General features: G+C 67.4%; 5 protein-coding genes across 5 annotated transcripts in view; 2 read left to right on the forward strand and 3 right to left on the reverse strand.

The window, feature by feature from the left end:
• Positions 1-185: 185 nt before the first annotated feature.
• EMIHUDRAFT_110470 (hypothetical protein) lies at positions 186-1,716 on the reverse strand (the record flags this gene model as incomplete). Its single annotated transcript, XM_005788401.1, has 2 exons — positions 186-743; positions 874-1,716. The coding sequence occupies 2 exons, from the start codon at positions 1,714-1,716 to the stop codon at positions 186-188; spliced, it is 1,401 nt and encodes a 466-aa protein (XP_005788458.1).
• A 1,324-nt stretch (positions 1,717-3,040) lies between these two features.
• Positions 3,041-4,580, forward strand: EMIHUDRAFT_226876 (hypothetical protein; the record flags this gene model as incomplete). Its single annotated transcript, XM_005788402.1, has 2 exons — positions 3,041-4,065; positions 4,319-4,580. 2 exons carry the CDS (start codon positions 3,041-3,043, stop codon positions 4,578-4,580), a joined length of 1,287 nt encoding a protein of 428 aa, XP_005788459.1.
• Positions 4,581-5,909: 1,329 nt separating this feature from the next.
• On the reverse strand, positions 5,910-8,472 carry EMIHUDRAFT_226878 (hypothetical protein; the record flags this gene model as incomplete). Its single annotated transcript, XM_005788403.1, has 9 exons — positions 5,910-5,973; positions 6,160-6,283; positions 6,402-6,516; positions 6,641-6,763; positions 6,935-7,032; positions 7,381-7,420; positions 7,675-8,019; positions 8,086-8,264; positions 8,334-8,472. The coding sequence occupies 9 exons, from the start codon at positions 8,470-8,472 to the stop codon at positions 5,910-5,912; spliced, it is 1,227 nt and encodes a 408-aa protein (XP_005788460.1).
• A 780-nt stretch (positions 8,473-9,252) lies between these two features.
• Positions 9,253-10,343, forward strand: EMIHUDRAFT_110473 (hypothetical protein; the record flags this gene model as incomplete). The annotated part of the gene is made up of 2 exons (XM_005788404.1): positions 9,253-9,789; positions 10,263-10,343. 2 exons carry the CDS (start codon positions 9,253-9,255, stop codon positions 10,341-10,343), a joined length of 618 nt encoding a protein of 205 aa, XP_005788461.1.
• Positions 10,344-13,400: 3,057 nt separating this feature from the next.
• Positions 13,401-14,253, reverse strand: part of EMIHUDRAFT_226880 (hypothetical protein) — a gene marked incomplete at both ends in the record, with an annotated part of 4,257 nt that continues 3,404 nt past the window's right edge. The window contains 2 exons of the mRNA XM_005788405.1: positions 13,401-13,602; positions 13,910-14,037. Of these exons, the coding sequence (XP_005788462.1) occupies positions 13,401-13,602; positions 13,910-14,037 (330 nt within the window). The remainder of the gene's footprint in view (positions 13,603-13,909; positions 14,038-14,253) is intronic.

A 14,253-nucleotide genomic window follows, 5' to 3' on the forward strand; every position in this document is an offset into this window, starting at 1 on the left:
TTCCTTCTTTTGCGACCGCCGCTGAGCGCTGTGAGGTGTGAGCTGTGTGGCGCGCAGCTGCGGAGCGTGCGGCCTGCGGCCGGTGTGTGCGGAGCGGATCAATTTCTTTACGATTGAACGTTCTCTCTCTCGACCGCCCGCAGTCGCACGCCGTCTCCCTCAAGGCACACAAAAGAGGGGGCTTTTCAAGCATCAGACCGCATTGCGCTTATACCGCCGCCGGCTCCGTCTGCGACTGCGTCTCTGTCGCGCTCTCGGTCCTTCCTCTTCTCGCGCTTCCTCAAAGCCTTGTTAGCTTTCTTCAGCTCCTTGGCCAACTGGGGCGCAGCCTGCGCCTCCGCCTGCTTGGTCCGCTTCTTCTCGTCCCGAAGCAGCAGCACCTCCGCCCGCGCCTTCTCCTCCTCGCTCAGGCTCTCGCGGTCAGCAGCGTAGCGCTGCAGCAGCGACTGATTGATCTCGCGCTTCCACTTCTCACTCTTCTCGAGCAGCCTGCGCCGGCGGCTCTCCTCGTCGCTCTCCTCCTTCTCGTCGCCAGGCTGCCGCCGCCGCTTCTTCCCCTTCTTGCGTTGCTGTCTCGCCGCCTCTGCTCCCGCCGCCGCCCCTGCTCCCGCCGCCTCCTCCGCCGCCAAGGAGGAGGAGGGACGACTGGCCGCATCCACGTCGCTCAGCCGGCCCACGTCGGCAGCGCACCCAACCACCGTCTTCTCGTCGTCCTCCGACTGCCCGCCGCTCGGTGACTCGTCCTGTGGGAGCGCCGGCGGCGGCTGCGGCGGCGGCTGCGGCGGCGGTTGCGGGGACGACGGCTGCGCGGCACCGGATGCGCCGGGTGCGGCCCGTCTTCCGGTTCCGCTGCCAGCTCTGATGGAGGTCGACCGAGTAGCTGAAGCCTCGAGCCTCGTACTCGCCGCGGCCGCCCGCTTCTGCGTCCGAGATGGCGGCGAGCACGCGAGCGTCGGCAGGCACCCACCCGCCCTTGAGCTCTACCTCCCACCGCGGCGCCGGCACCGCCGCGGGAGCAGCCGCCGCCACCGCGCGCGCATCGGCAGCCGGGTCCGTGTTGGGCTGGAGCGTGGCGGGCTGGAGCGTGGCGGGCTGGCAGGCGCTGGTTGGTGGCTGGCCGTGGGCGGGCAACGCCGGCGCTCCGCTCGTGGCAGCAGGCTGTCGGCCATCGACGCGGGCAACGCTGCCACCACTGCCGCCAATACCGCCGCCGCCGCCGCCGCCGCCGCCGCCGCCGCCGCCGTCACTCCCCTCCCTTCCGGTGCCCACTCCTGCACGCTGAGGAGAGCGGGCTGCGACAGAGCCACGCGCGGCGTTTGCAGCGCAGACGGGGCAGGGCGGCGACTGCGGCTGCGTCCAGTGGTCGAAGAGCCGCTGGGCACACGCCCGCTGGCTGAGCGAGGCGGCGTCCGTGATCTGGTGTGCCAGAAGCGTGGCTCTCACAGCGGTCACCGGGAGCCTCTTCGAGTTGAGGAAGGCGAGCACGCGCGCCGCGACCAAAGCGTCGTTCTGGAACCGGCTCAGAGCAGGGTCGGGCTTGCCCCACACACTGTTGGTCGCCTGCTGAGCACAGCGCGAGCGCAGCGCGTCGCCCTTGATCCTCGGGTGGGACGTGTTCGAAAGCTTGGAGTAGAGGCGCTTCGCCTCCTCCTCCCCCTCGATGTGGCGGCACACATCGCCGAACCACAGGTGGAGCTGTTTCAGCAGGATTGTCATACGGCGCCGCGCCGGTTGCACGAGTCCGGCGTCAGCCTCGTGAGCGGCGAGGCGGCCACGGCGTCAGCCTCTCGATCGTCAGCAGAGGAGCGGGGCCTCGCGCGCTAGCGGCTTTTCTTTTCCGTACTAGTGGGGACCTGCGGCGGACCCGCCTCTGTTGAGTGTTGTTCGGGCAGTGAGAGACGCAGGATCTGCACGCCAAAGTGGGGCCACTCCGCATTTTCATTTTGGTTTTGGGTTGTCGGAGATCATCCATCAGCACTCATGTCTCATCAGTCAGTCACGTCAGTCAAAGCAGTCGTGGCACGTGGAGCAGTCGCTGCATGCAACGGCGCCGCCACACGCTCCGGACGACCGACACACCGACACACCACGCACAATGGGAGGCTATCGCGCACGATCGGCCATCGCACCCACCGCAAACACCTCGCCGCACAGATGGGGGGAGGCAAAATCCCACACACACCGGAGCAGCGCAGACACCTTACACGTCAGCGCTCGCTCGATGTGGCCGGCGCTCTCCCCTCTCCTATCGCCTTTTCAACCCGTTGGCTCCGTGCCTAAGGCAGATCGATTAGGGTGTGAGCTGCGGCAGCCACCGTTTCTGTACCTCGATCACGTGCAGGCCGTCGGAGGCCGCGCTGGATGGCCCAGGGCCGGCGGCGGTGAAGGCGTCCGTCGATGAAGGGATGTCGTCGAGGGAGCCATCGTCCTACACGGCTGGTGCACCGGTCCAGTTGTCGGAGTTCGAGATCGCCGTCGACTTGGAGAGTTCGGCCCGTTGACGAACTCACGGAATGTGAGCGACTTGGTGCACGCTGATAGTCGAGCATCATGGCTCGCACCTCATCCTGAGCGCAAGGAATTCGCCCAGGGGCCAGCTGTTGGCGTCGCCGTTTTGATCGAGCTGCATCCACTGCATGGTTTCGTAGTCAAGCGTAAACGCCCAGGAGTTGGTGCCTGGTCGTAGGTTGTGCGGATATCGCTGAGCGTGAGAGGGACTGGATCGGCAGCAGCGCGGGCGGCAGCGGCCGGAGAGGCCGGAGAGCCGTCCGACGGAGGCCGGTCGTGCATCGGCGCGTCGGCCGTAGGGGCCGGGGGGGCGGCGGCATCCATTTACAAATATCGCTGCGGGTCGCTGCGGGCCGACGATTGTGGACTGATCGATCGTCGGCGGGCGGTGTTCTCGAGTGTTCAGCTGGGACGTTCTACGTTAAAAGAGCGTCGGCGCCGACACGAGAGACTTATAAGGGTAGATTCCGAATTTTTTTTCCGACGTCACCGAAACTCGGCGCCTGCGGCGGAGTGGCTTACTGCGGCTAGCATGCCGACCGCCATTGTGGCGCCAGCAGATGAACACGCCGACGAGGAGGTCCTCCGAGAGGCGTTGGAGGGCGATGCGCTGCGACCGACGGGCGGCGCTCCCGCCTCCAACGACGACACCCTCCTGCCGCAGACGACGTGCAAGCTGGTGATGACGCCCGCTCACGACGCCCTCTCGAGGAGTCGCTTCGCGCTGTATCGGCTGCTCATGACGCCCCCTCAAGGCGTCGTATCTCCGAAGGCCTACTTTGCCGCGAGCAACGAGCTCGTGGTGCTGACGCTAATCGTGTGCTGGATTGTCACGGTCTGCTACGATCGGTCCCAGGTGTGGGACCACCCGGCGCGGGTCTACGTGGGGCACTTCAACCCGTGCTTTGGGTGGGACTACGCGCCGGCGTCGTACATCGCCGTCTTTGCGATGTCGTACGACGTGCACCTCGCGTGGACCTACGCGAGCCTCGAGGCGATGCGCACCAAGCTGCGCGACGACGACGGCAAGACGAGCAAAGCCGAGCGCTTCTCGCTGGTGACGACGTACCTGCACGGGCTCGCGAGCATGGGGTGGATGCTCCTGTGGCTCGTTGGCCCGCCCGACGGCCAGTGGGCCGCGCACCTCGCCATCTTCTCCACCGCCGTCGCCTTCCGCTACCTCTGCCAGCTGGGCAACTACGTCGAGTGCCGCTGGGGCAAGGCGTGGGAGAGCGGCCACGTGAAGCGCTCGCACACGGTCTACATCGTGAGCTACGGCCTGGTGACGCTCTGCCTTCCCATCCTCTACTTTATCGACGTCATCATGTACGAGGCGCAGGGGCGCACCGGCGTCGACCCGCCCATACCGCTCGCGATCATCCAGACGCTGGACGTGGTGTGGATGGTGCTCGTCGCGCTGAGCACGCGCTTCTCGGTCCCCGAGCCGCCCGTCGTCGTCAAGTGGAGCGTCCTCGAGTTCGACGACGTCGTCGACGCCGACGACTTCACGCCGGCGCAGATCGCGCAGCTGAGGAAGCTCGGGTTCGAGGCCATCGAGTGAGCTGCGGCTCGCTGCGCCGCCGCATCCTGGAGGACCCAGACCTTGCGCCGTGCGTGCTCCTTAAGACGAGCTGTGCGGGCACCCGGCGGCCGTGTGCAAGCGCTGGTCTCTGATCTGCGCGCCGCGCGGTGCCTTCGCTCGCCTCGTGGAGACTGCTGGCGACGCCACGTCGGCGCTGCACGCTGCTGCGCTCGGAGAGCTCAAGCGGCTGTCGGAGGCTCCTGCCACGCACGAGGGTGTCGTGGCTAGCAATCGCGCCACCCTCGACGCTGACGACCATTGCCTCTCGTTCCTGCTGGCGCGGCTCGATGAGCCCGAGGATGATGGCTGGCGCAGAGAAATCATCACCGCCCTCCTGGCCCTCGCAACCTCCTCGTCTGCGTGCGCTGAGCAGTGGCACCGGGTCGGCGGCGTTGCGGCGCTGCAAGCGCTCGCTCGAGAGACGGCGGAGGAGCGGGTGGAGAGACAGGCGGAGAGGTGCGACGAGGCGCAGCGGTCAGCCTTGGCGTGAGGAGGTCCGCAGGCGGACTGCCAGGTGACTCTCATAGTGTTACGGTACCTTAGAGGCTTAGTTGTGCCAAAACACCGAAAAAATCTCTCTCCTTGTCCCCCCCCCGGGGTGTCATGTCATGAACGACCGTGTCAAGATTGGGGTTGTCTCTGTCAAGGCGGACTCGCTCTTCGAATCATGTTCCTGTGTCCCTGTCCTCTCTGCGCTGGCCTGCCTCTCTCCCGCTCGACGACCAAACGACGCCGCCGCAAGTGCCGCTCCTGATCGACGACCTCACCTTCAAGCCGCTTAGCACGACCGGCTTCGTGCCCTACTACAACTATGAGCAGCAAGACGGCGCGCTCGCCGAGGTGAGCGGCACCGTCGGCCTGCTCACCTCGGACGACGCCGGCCGCGTCGCGTCTCAGACCTTCATGTTCATGCTCTCGGGCGTGGACTCGAGGTGCAAGGACGGTGCCGGCGACGCACACAACTCGTGTGGTCTCCACATCCACCAAGGTGGCTCGTGCAAAGAGGACGCGCGCGGCCACTTCTTCAACGGCGACGGCTCCTTCGACCCGTGGGCGGGCGGGCCGGCGCCGATCGTCTACACGACGACGGACGACTTCACCTTTGGCGAGTTCACCGTTCTGACGGGCCTCCCTGCGCACCAGATTGACGGAAGGACGTTCGTTGTGCATGATTTCGAGGGGAGGCGGAATGCCTGCTCGCGGATCGGCAGGCCCGGCCGACGAGCAAGGTGGACACAACGTCGCCTCCAGCTGGCGGAGCCGCCCGAGGAGAAGAAGGCCAGCCACTTCTTGGGGGTCCTGGCTGGCGCTGCAGCAGGTGCCCTCGCCGGTCACTTGGCCAGCCAACAGGACAAGTCCCCACACTACGGGCCCCTCAGCAGTACTACCCTCAGCAGCCGTGTGCACAGTCATCGTCTCATCATACTAGCACCCCACACGGCAATCCTCAGCAGCAGTACGGTTACCCTCAGCAGCATTACGGTGGCTACGGTTACCCTCAGCAGCAGTGGCACTCCTGGATCCAAGGCCTTCCACACAGCTTTCTCCCGCTTCTGCCCGTGCGCTTAACGCTTGCGCGTCCGTGTCTGGGAGCGCGCGAGTGGAATCTTGGGGGTGTGGGCCTTGCGCCGTCACGCACGCCTCGCCTCACTCACGCCTGCGGCCTGGGCAAAGTTGAATACGGCTTTATGTTGACGTTCGAGTTCTGCTTAGGGGACCCCAGGGTTCTGAGGGCCGGGTTTTTTAAGACCTTTTAAGAAACGAGTGCATCTGACTATCCCGGATCCTGCTGAACAAGCTCCTCTTGTAGCTCGATCGGTCACACCGCCATCACCGTCGGGGAGAGGGGGGACGACACTGCTTCGGCAGCGTGCACCTCGATCCTGCACCGTGTTTGTTATGACCCCCCCCAATGAACACTCCAGTGAGGGTGGGCGAGACGATCGAGGGGTCCCGTACCATGCGGAATCGACCCTATCCAGTGCTCAAGTGCTCAAGAAACGAGGAGGTTTGGGGGCTTAACTTGCCATTTAAGAGATTGCAGGCACGGGGGGTCCCTCTTTAAAGACCGTTTAAGAAACTCGGCCTCGCCGGCATGCGTCGCTGGGTTCCGCGCCGTTTTCTCCAATTGTCCAATACTGCCGTTATTGGGCACAAACCCGCCTCTGAAGACACATCTGTAAGTCTGGTGCACTGGCAGGAGCCATACTCGCATAGGGGACGCGTGCTAGCTGACTGTAGCCAGCTTCCCGGCCTGCGGCGTCTACCGGGAGAGCCTCCCGGACCATCGACCTCGGGAGCTCTCCCGCACCGTTTAAGCGTTTAAGACCGTTTAAGGAATCGGCGGCCCAGGCAGCCTTAAAATGGGCCCGGGCCCGCTTTAAGCCGTTTAAGCCGCAGGCGCCCCAGGGCCCACCCTTTGAAGCCTAGGGGTCCCCTAAGGAGTTCTGATTGTGACCTGGTTTCAAGTAGAAATACAACACGCTAGGAGCCGCGTTCGCTTAGTTGGGCGCTAGCGGAGGGCGAGACGATCGAGGGGTGGTCCCGTACCATGCGGAATCGACCCTGCCAGTGCAACAGCGCAACAGTTGGGCGCTCGCCACGAGCCTCTAGCCCGCTCGGCCCCCGCGGCGCGCAGTCCCAGCAAAATTGCGCCTCGCAAGCGCAGCAATCCTGCAAGCTCGGCAATGCGTGCAATGTCCACCATGCCTCATACGTACATCATGTAACAGAGTGTGCATGTATCTCCCCTGCATATCGGCACCTAAAAAATAAAACGGCAAAACACTGAGACGTCTGAGCGCTTGACAGTTGACTGTGTACTTTACTCACTGTGACTCACACCGGAAGCAAACCCTTTGTGCGAGTCCTGCCACTGCCGCTGGCCCCACCGCTGCTGCTGTTGCCGTCGCGCGCCTTGGTCCGCGCGAAGGCGACGACGCCTGCCACCGCCGTGGCGACGCCCGCGCAGTTGGCCACCTAGGTTCGGGGTCAGGGTACAGGGTGAAGCTAGGTTCGGGGTCAGGGTACAGGGTGAAGCTAGGTTCGGGGTCAGGGTACGGGGTGAAGCTAGGTTCGGGGTCAGGGTTAGGGTCAGGCAAGGTCAGGGTCATGATCGAGGTTAGGGTGGGCAGTTGGCCGCCGAGAGCGGCGTCGCAAACACTGCCGCCGCAGCGCCGATGACGAGCACGCGGCGCAGGATGTTGAGCACGGCGTGCCTAATCCCGATCACTCTCGGGCGCTCTCGGGCAGTCTCAGGCTCACCTCGGGGTGCGGAGCAAGCGGCGCACGTCGCGATGCTGACGCGTGCGAGGACGGCGAAGCTGACGCCTGCTCTCCGGCAACCTCGTGTCATCTCGTGCAATCTCGGGTCAGCTCGACGGCGAAGCTGACGCCGTTGTACAGCGCGTGCGCCGCGCCGTTGGCGGCGAATAGACAAGCGACACGCGCGGCGCCGGCGGCGCTGCCGCCGGCCGCGCTCGCCAGCAGCGGCCGCGCCTCAAGGATCAGCGCCGTTGGGAGGAGCACGAGCAGGCCGCCTAGTCTCGGGCAATCTCGGCTGATCTCGCCGCATCTCGGGTGACCTCGGGAGCAGGAGCCGGGCTGCCGCGCGCGACGTGGTAAAAGAGGCATGCGTCCGAGCGGGCGGCGGGCGAGCCGGCATGGCGGCGCTTGAGCGACTTGGTCAGCACGGCGCGGCCTATCCATTGACCAACTGAGCTGACCAACGCATGAGGAGGGTCGAGCGACGCGGCTAGCACGGCGCGGCCAGAGAAGGCGACGTTCGACGCGAGGGCGAGGGCCCCGCCGGTGGCGCTGAAGGCGCCGCCGCCGGAGCAAGCGGTCGCGACGCCGGCGACGATCGGGAGGAGGGCGAGGAGGGTGGCGGGCCGCTCCCGCTCGCCCAGCACCAGTCCGGCAAGAGCGACCTACTCGGCTCGAGGCCTGCAGCTTGGAGAGGCGCCGTGTGGAGCGGCAGCGGCATGCCGTGCAACTGCCGTGGTGAGAGGCTCGGCCGCCTTGACCGTCTCCACAAAGCTCGGCGCGGCGGCGGCGATGGCGGCGTTGGTGAGCAGGAAGCCGAGCGTGTATGTCAGGCTCACGCCGCGCACCGCCCGCAGCTCGACGTCACTCAGCGGGCCGCGGGAGGAGGACGGCAGCAGGCAGCGTGTGCCTGGTGCGGAGGCTCGCTCGTGCTGTGGAGAGGCAAAATTCATATTGCTTGTGGTGGTGCGATGCACACCCGCTGCTGCCACGGCAAACTGGACGGCGGCAAGGGTCGCTGGGCAGGCGAGCTCCTGCAGCACGATCTTGGCGGTCCAGATGGCCGCGATGGAGGCTGCGTACCAGGTTGCCACCAGCGGGCCGACGCGCAGCTTCATGTCCGCTGTTGGAACACGGCCAGCCAGAAAATGCAAGTGGCGGGGAGGAGGGCGAGCCGGCGGGGTGCCAACTCCGCTCTGCCTGCGCGCGTTGGCGCGCGTGTTGAAGCGAAAAAAAAAACCGCGCGCACCGCACGTAACCCGATACCGATCATCCGGCCCGCTGGGTGCGCTTCTCAGCTCCCCGGCCCTGGATGTGAGGTTGATAACTGCACTCCAAGTGCTCCAAGTAAAATACTGCACAGCCGCGGGCGGGCCGGGGCGGTGATTTTGTGGAAGGAATGGCCCAGTCTAATTAGCCCTGGATAGGCAATGCATACGCCTAGTTGGGCCTCGAATCGCCCGACCGCGTCCCGGTCTTTGCCGTGGGATTTGTTTGTGACGCCACCGCACGCCCACCCCGCGGCCGGCCGGAGGCGTGCGACCGCAGCGCGCCCGCCGTCAGCTCGACGGGGCGCGCATGTCAGCGAGAGGTTTGCCGGTAGAGCGATCCCGGTCTTGTCGAACGCGAGCCCCGCGCCACGGTTGCCAGCCGTGCCTTCGCGAGAGTCGCCCTCGAGCCGCGTCCCGTCGGCACTACCCTCGTGCCTCGAGTGCGTGTCGCTTTGGTTGGCGACACCCACTCGTCGAGGGCAGTCCGGCCGACGGGAGCCTGTCGCGCGCCGGCGACGAATGCGGCGTGTGCCGGTGGTTTCGAGTTCGAAGCGACGATGGCACACAGAGCTGATGTGCCGATTTTTCTTTTGCGAGGCACTCACCTGGCCCAGGGTCTTCACGGCCATGGCACCCGGCTGCTCGTCATTAGACCCCATCCTCTCCGCGCTGGCTATCCCTCCTGCCACCACGGCTGAGGGGCTGCGCGCCGCGCAGAAGGACGAGTTCCACGGCAACGAGTTCTCCCTGCTCGTATCGCACGCACTCGGCGCTCTCGCCGGCCCGCAGTGGGTGCAGAAGCACCGCGAGGAGGTCCGGGCGGCGGCGCGCCTCGCCTACGGCGGCCTCTCGACGGCACGCCTCGCGCAGACGCCGGGCGAGGAGTACTGCGACATCACGTGCGTAGACGCGGCCACGGGCCAGCCGCTGCCGCTCCGCCGCCGCTGGATCGCCGTCTTGATTGGGGCGCTGACGCCGTACCTTGCTCTCCGCCTCGAGGCGCGGCTCGTCTCCGCGGCCCGCTCCTCCGAGTCGCCCCTCGCCGCCGCCCTCGCCGCGCGGCTCGGCTCGTTCGGCGAGGCGCTCCGCCGGCTGCAGCTCGCTCTCTTTTGTCTCGGCCGCGCTCCCCGTCGGCTGGTCGACGTGCCGCTCGGCATCGCGCACGTGCGGCACGGCGCGCGGGCCGGGTCGGCCTCGTCGCCGTACCGTTCCCTCGGCCTGCTCATGCTCTGCCAGCTCGCCCTCTCCTCCCTCGCCCTGCTCGCAGAGCTCCGCGCCGCCGCCTCCGCCCGCAGCCGCCTCCGCGCAATCGCGTCTGCCGGCGAGCGGCGAGGGCGGGCTGCCTGCCGCCTGCCGCCGCTCCCCTCCTCAGCGTGGCCGCCCGCGCGCGCAGGAGAGACGGACAAGGAGCGGAGAGCTGCCCCTCCGCCGCCCGCCGCCGCCGCCGAGTCTGCTCGCCGGCGCACGGCTCCGCTCTGCTCGCTGTGCCTCTCTCCGCGCCGCCAGCCGACCGCGGGCGTTTGCGGCCACATCTTTTGCTGGGAGTGCTTCCACGCTTGGGCGCGGCCGCACCGCTGCCGCCGCCGCCGCCGCCCCGAAGACACGCGTCCACGCCCCCAAATCCTCTGCCGCCGCAGGTGTCCGAGAAGCCAGAGTGCCCGCTCTGCCGCGAGGCGCTGCAGCCGCAGGCGCTACGTTGCCTGCACGGAATGGTCTGACTGATCTTTTTTTCAGGTTTGATCTCAAATAAAGCAGAACCGACACGACGCCGGTGTGACTGGTGAGCGCGGTGTTCGCCTCACCACTCGCGTCCCCGACGCGCAGCGGCCAGCGCGGTGCGCGCTCGCGGCTCGGAACCTCAACGCTCACAAGTCTCAGCCCAGCCGCTACCGCACGCCCACGCCTCGATCTTCTTGGGCAGCAGCTGGTTCGACAGGTCCTCTCCGTGGCCTAGGCAGCCGCTCTTGCCCGCGCCCCAGGTGAAGACGGTGCCTTCGGCGGAGATGGCGAGGCTGTGGTCGGTTCCCGCCGACACAGCGACGACGCGCTGGTCAGCATAGGCCTCGACCTTCTTGGGCAGCAGCTGGTGCTGCTCGTCGCCGTGGCTCAGCTTGCCATAGAATCCTTCGCCCCAGCTCCAGACAGCGCCGTCGGCAATGAGGGCGAGGCTGTGGTGCTCTCCAGCCGACGCGGTGATGACGCGCTGGCCAGCCAAGGCCTCGATCTTCTTCGGCTCCAGCTGGGCCTGCCGGTCGCCGTGGCCCAGCTTGCCATAGCCTCCACCGCCCCAGCTGCAGACGGCGCCGTCGGCGGTGAGGGCGAGGCTGTGTTCGCCTCCAGCCGACACAGCGACGACGCGCCGCTCAACCAACGCCTCGACCTTCTTGGGCAGCAGCTGGCTCTGCTGGTCGCCGTGGCCCAAGCGGCCAGAGTTGCCACAGCCCCAGCTCCAGACGGCGCCGTCGGCGGTGATGGCGAGGCTGTGGTCGTTTGCTGCCGTCACAGCGACGACGCGCTGGCCAGCAAAGGCCTCGACCTTCTTCGGCTGCGGCTGGCGCTGCGCGTCGCCGTGGCCCAGCTTGCCCCCACCTCCATGGCCCCAGCTCCAGAGGCTGCCATCGGCGGTGAGGGCGAGACTGTTGTCGCATCCAGCCGACACGGCGAGGACGCGCTGGGCAGCAAAGGCCTCGACCTTCTTGGGCAGCAGCTGGTCCTGCTCGTCGCCGTGGCCCAGCTGGCCGTCGCCTCCACTGCCCCAGCTCCAGACGGCCCCGTTGGCGGTGAGGGCGAGGCTGTGCGCGGTTCCAGCCGCCACGCTCACGGCGCGCTCGCCACCCAGCGGAGAAGGGAGGCGGGTCGGCGTGTTGAGCTGCGTCACGCCCTCGCCGTGGCCGAGTAGCCCAGGGAAGACTGCCTCATTGCCGCACGACGAGAGCCGCCCCTCGCCGTCGATGAAGACGCTGTGCCGCCAGCATGCCGCCGCCCTCGCCGGCGGGTTGGACTCGCGCAGCAGCGCAGCGAAGCACAGCCACTGCACGGCGCAGCTCTCGCCCTCTGGCTGCGCCGGCAGCTCGTAACCGCGCTCTTGCCCCCACAAGCGGATGCCCTCCTTCGCAAGCGAGGCGTGAAAGAGCGGCGAGACGGCCGCAACGCGAGCGATGTCGAGGGGGTCGCAGCGAGAGACGACGCGCACGAGGAGGTCGGTGGGGAGGTCGAGGAGGCGGGCGGGCGGCGGCGCGTTTGGCGAGCGAGCGGCGGTGGAGGCGGAGGCGAGGCGGCGCGAGCGGCGGCGCGGCGGGGTGGACATCGCGAGAAAAAGAATTTAAACTCGCGCCACCCACACCCGCCACTGGAACGGCTGCAGGGTCGTGGGGCCGCCCCAGCGGCTCCGCACCAGGCGGTTGGGCCGCGAGGGCCGCCACCGTACCCGCCGCCCCTGCCACCGCCTCCACCCCCGCCGCCGACGGGGCCGCCACCGTATGGACCCGTTCGGAATAACCTGGGGGACCCGGGACCGCCCCGCCGGAGGTTGGTGTACCCGGGAGGAGGAGATGGGGGAGGGGAGTTGCCGCGGTACGATAGCGGACCCGCCGGCGGGCCGGAGGGCCGTGGCCGGAGGGCCCCGGGGGGGGCTTGGAGTCAGTTGTCGGAGGAGGCGAGAGATGAGCTGACGCGGCCCCTGCGAATGGAGTCGGGACGTACGAGCTCACCGGGGGAAGGCCCGTCGCAATGGCAACCGGACCACCGCGACCTTCGACAGGGAGGGCCACGCCTCCCCGAGCCTGGAGAGGAGCCGGCGGAGGGGGAGGGCGAGCCGAGAACGATAGAGAGGCCGCGGGTGCGGGCGCGATTCGCCGACCAGGGAGAGCCGGCCCGACCTCCCGGGGAGGGGTGGCGACGAGACACAATGCCGCCACTCCCGCCCGGGGAGGCCCCACCCGGGCTGTCGGCTCCCTCGGGGCCAATGGGGCTAGCCGACGGAGGTGGGGCGGAGGGACCGCCCCCGAGGAAGAGACATCAGAAACGACTGCAGAGGCAGTGGGGCGACGCCCGAAAGGCGAGCAAGAGACCGAACCAGACTGAAGATTCACCCTGAAGGGGGGGGGACGAGGCCGGGCAGTGTACACGTTAGACAGTCGTGTGTGTACGTGACGGGTGGTGTCGTAGTGTCCGTGTCCACTAGCTCCGACGTGTAGAGGGGGCGTTCTGCAGTTAAGGGGAAACCCGGTACACGGAGCCCTCTCGGAGAACTGTGTTTACTTTAAGGCCCTTGCCCTGCGAACGCGCACCCCCCCCTAGGGGTCAGGGCTCTCTAGCCCGTAGCCCGATACCGATCATCCGGCCCGCTGGGGTGCGCTTCTGAGCTCCCCGGCCCTGGGGATGTGTTGTGAGGTTAATGACTGCACTCCAAGTGCTCCAAGTAAACATTAATTCCGGGGCGGCGGGCCACGACTCGTACTGTACACGGCCGGCACGGGGAGCAGCGCACGGGAGGACGCCTGCTCTCGGGGGCTCGGCCGTAAGGCAAGGTAAATTTCTCCAACACAAAGTGGTAGGGCCCGCAACAAAGGGGTGCAACCCTCGCGACTCCACACGGTGTATGAATCTCGTCGTGTCTATCGTGTATCGACCCGCGAACGAGATCGAGAACAGCGCTTAAAGCATCATGCCTGGTCTGCGGGACGCGGGGCTACGGACCGGGACCGGTGCGCACTCGACGGGCGGAGCAGGGGCGCCAGCGTGCCTCTCCCCTCGCCCCGCTCCTCCGCGGTCGGCTAGATTGCCTGGTCGAACTGGCTCGTCGTCTTGCTGAAGTGGAACGGCTTTCGGCGGTCGCGGCCTCGCACGCGCCGGTTGCAGAGCGTGCCGCACACCGCGGCGGTCGCCCCTCCTCCGACGCCCTCCGTCTCGAGGTAGACGTCGAGCAGCATCCTCGCGCGGTGCAGCACCCAGAGGAGGTGGTACGGTGCCCCCTGCCTGTCCACCTGACAGAGACGGGGGGGCGGGGAGGGGGTTGCAACACGCCCAGGGAAGGCGACCTGAGCTGGCCCACTCGGCGGTCTGCGCCGCGCCTCCGGGCCGCTGGGGCGAGAGGAGCTCCGCCCCCAGTCTCTCGGCTCCACCTCGGCTCATCCTGGCATCTCGGCTCATCTCGGCTCCATCTCGGCTCCATCTCGGCTCGATCTCGCCTCTGCCGCCGGGGCGTTGAGCTCGGCCTCCATCTGCAGCAGCTGGTTGTCCGCCGCCTCGCCTGCAGGAGAGTTCCCGGAAGGTTCGCACTCACGCGGCTCCCCTGCGGCAGCCTGCTGCCTCCGCCCCCTCTCGCCCGCGTGCCGCTCCGCCAGCCGCAGGGAGGACAGCGAAGGCAGCAGAAGCAGGGTCGGGCTGCAGCTCGTTCAAGAAGTCCGCGTTCTACGCATCCAGAATCCGCTACACCGTGAGCTACAACGTGCTGAGCGACGCCTGCTGCCCCTGCAGCCCCTCCAGGAAGGGCCGCTTCTCCACATTCTGCTCCGGCACCTGCGTGGGCTCGGCCGCCCTCGGATGCCGCTGCAGCTCACCGACTCGCGCTGCCTCCGATTCGATCTCGAGGCGGATGACGAGCCACTGGTCCCGGGTCCTGCGCCA

This window comes from Emiliania huxleyi, assembly GCF_000372725.1.
Source record: "Emiliania huxleyi CCMP1516 chromosome Unknown EMIHUscaffold_135, whole genome shotgun sequence".
Taxonomy (NCBI): domain Eukaryota; phylum Haptophyta; order Isochrysidales; family Noelaerhabdaceae; genus Emiliania; species Emiliania huxleyi.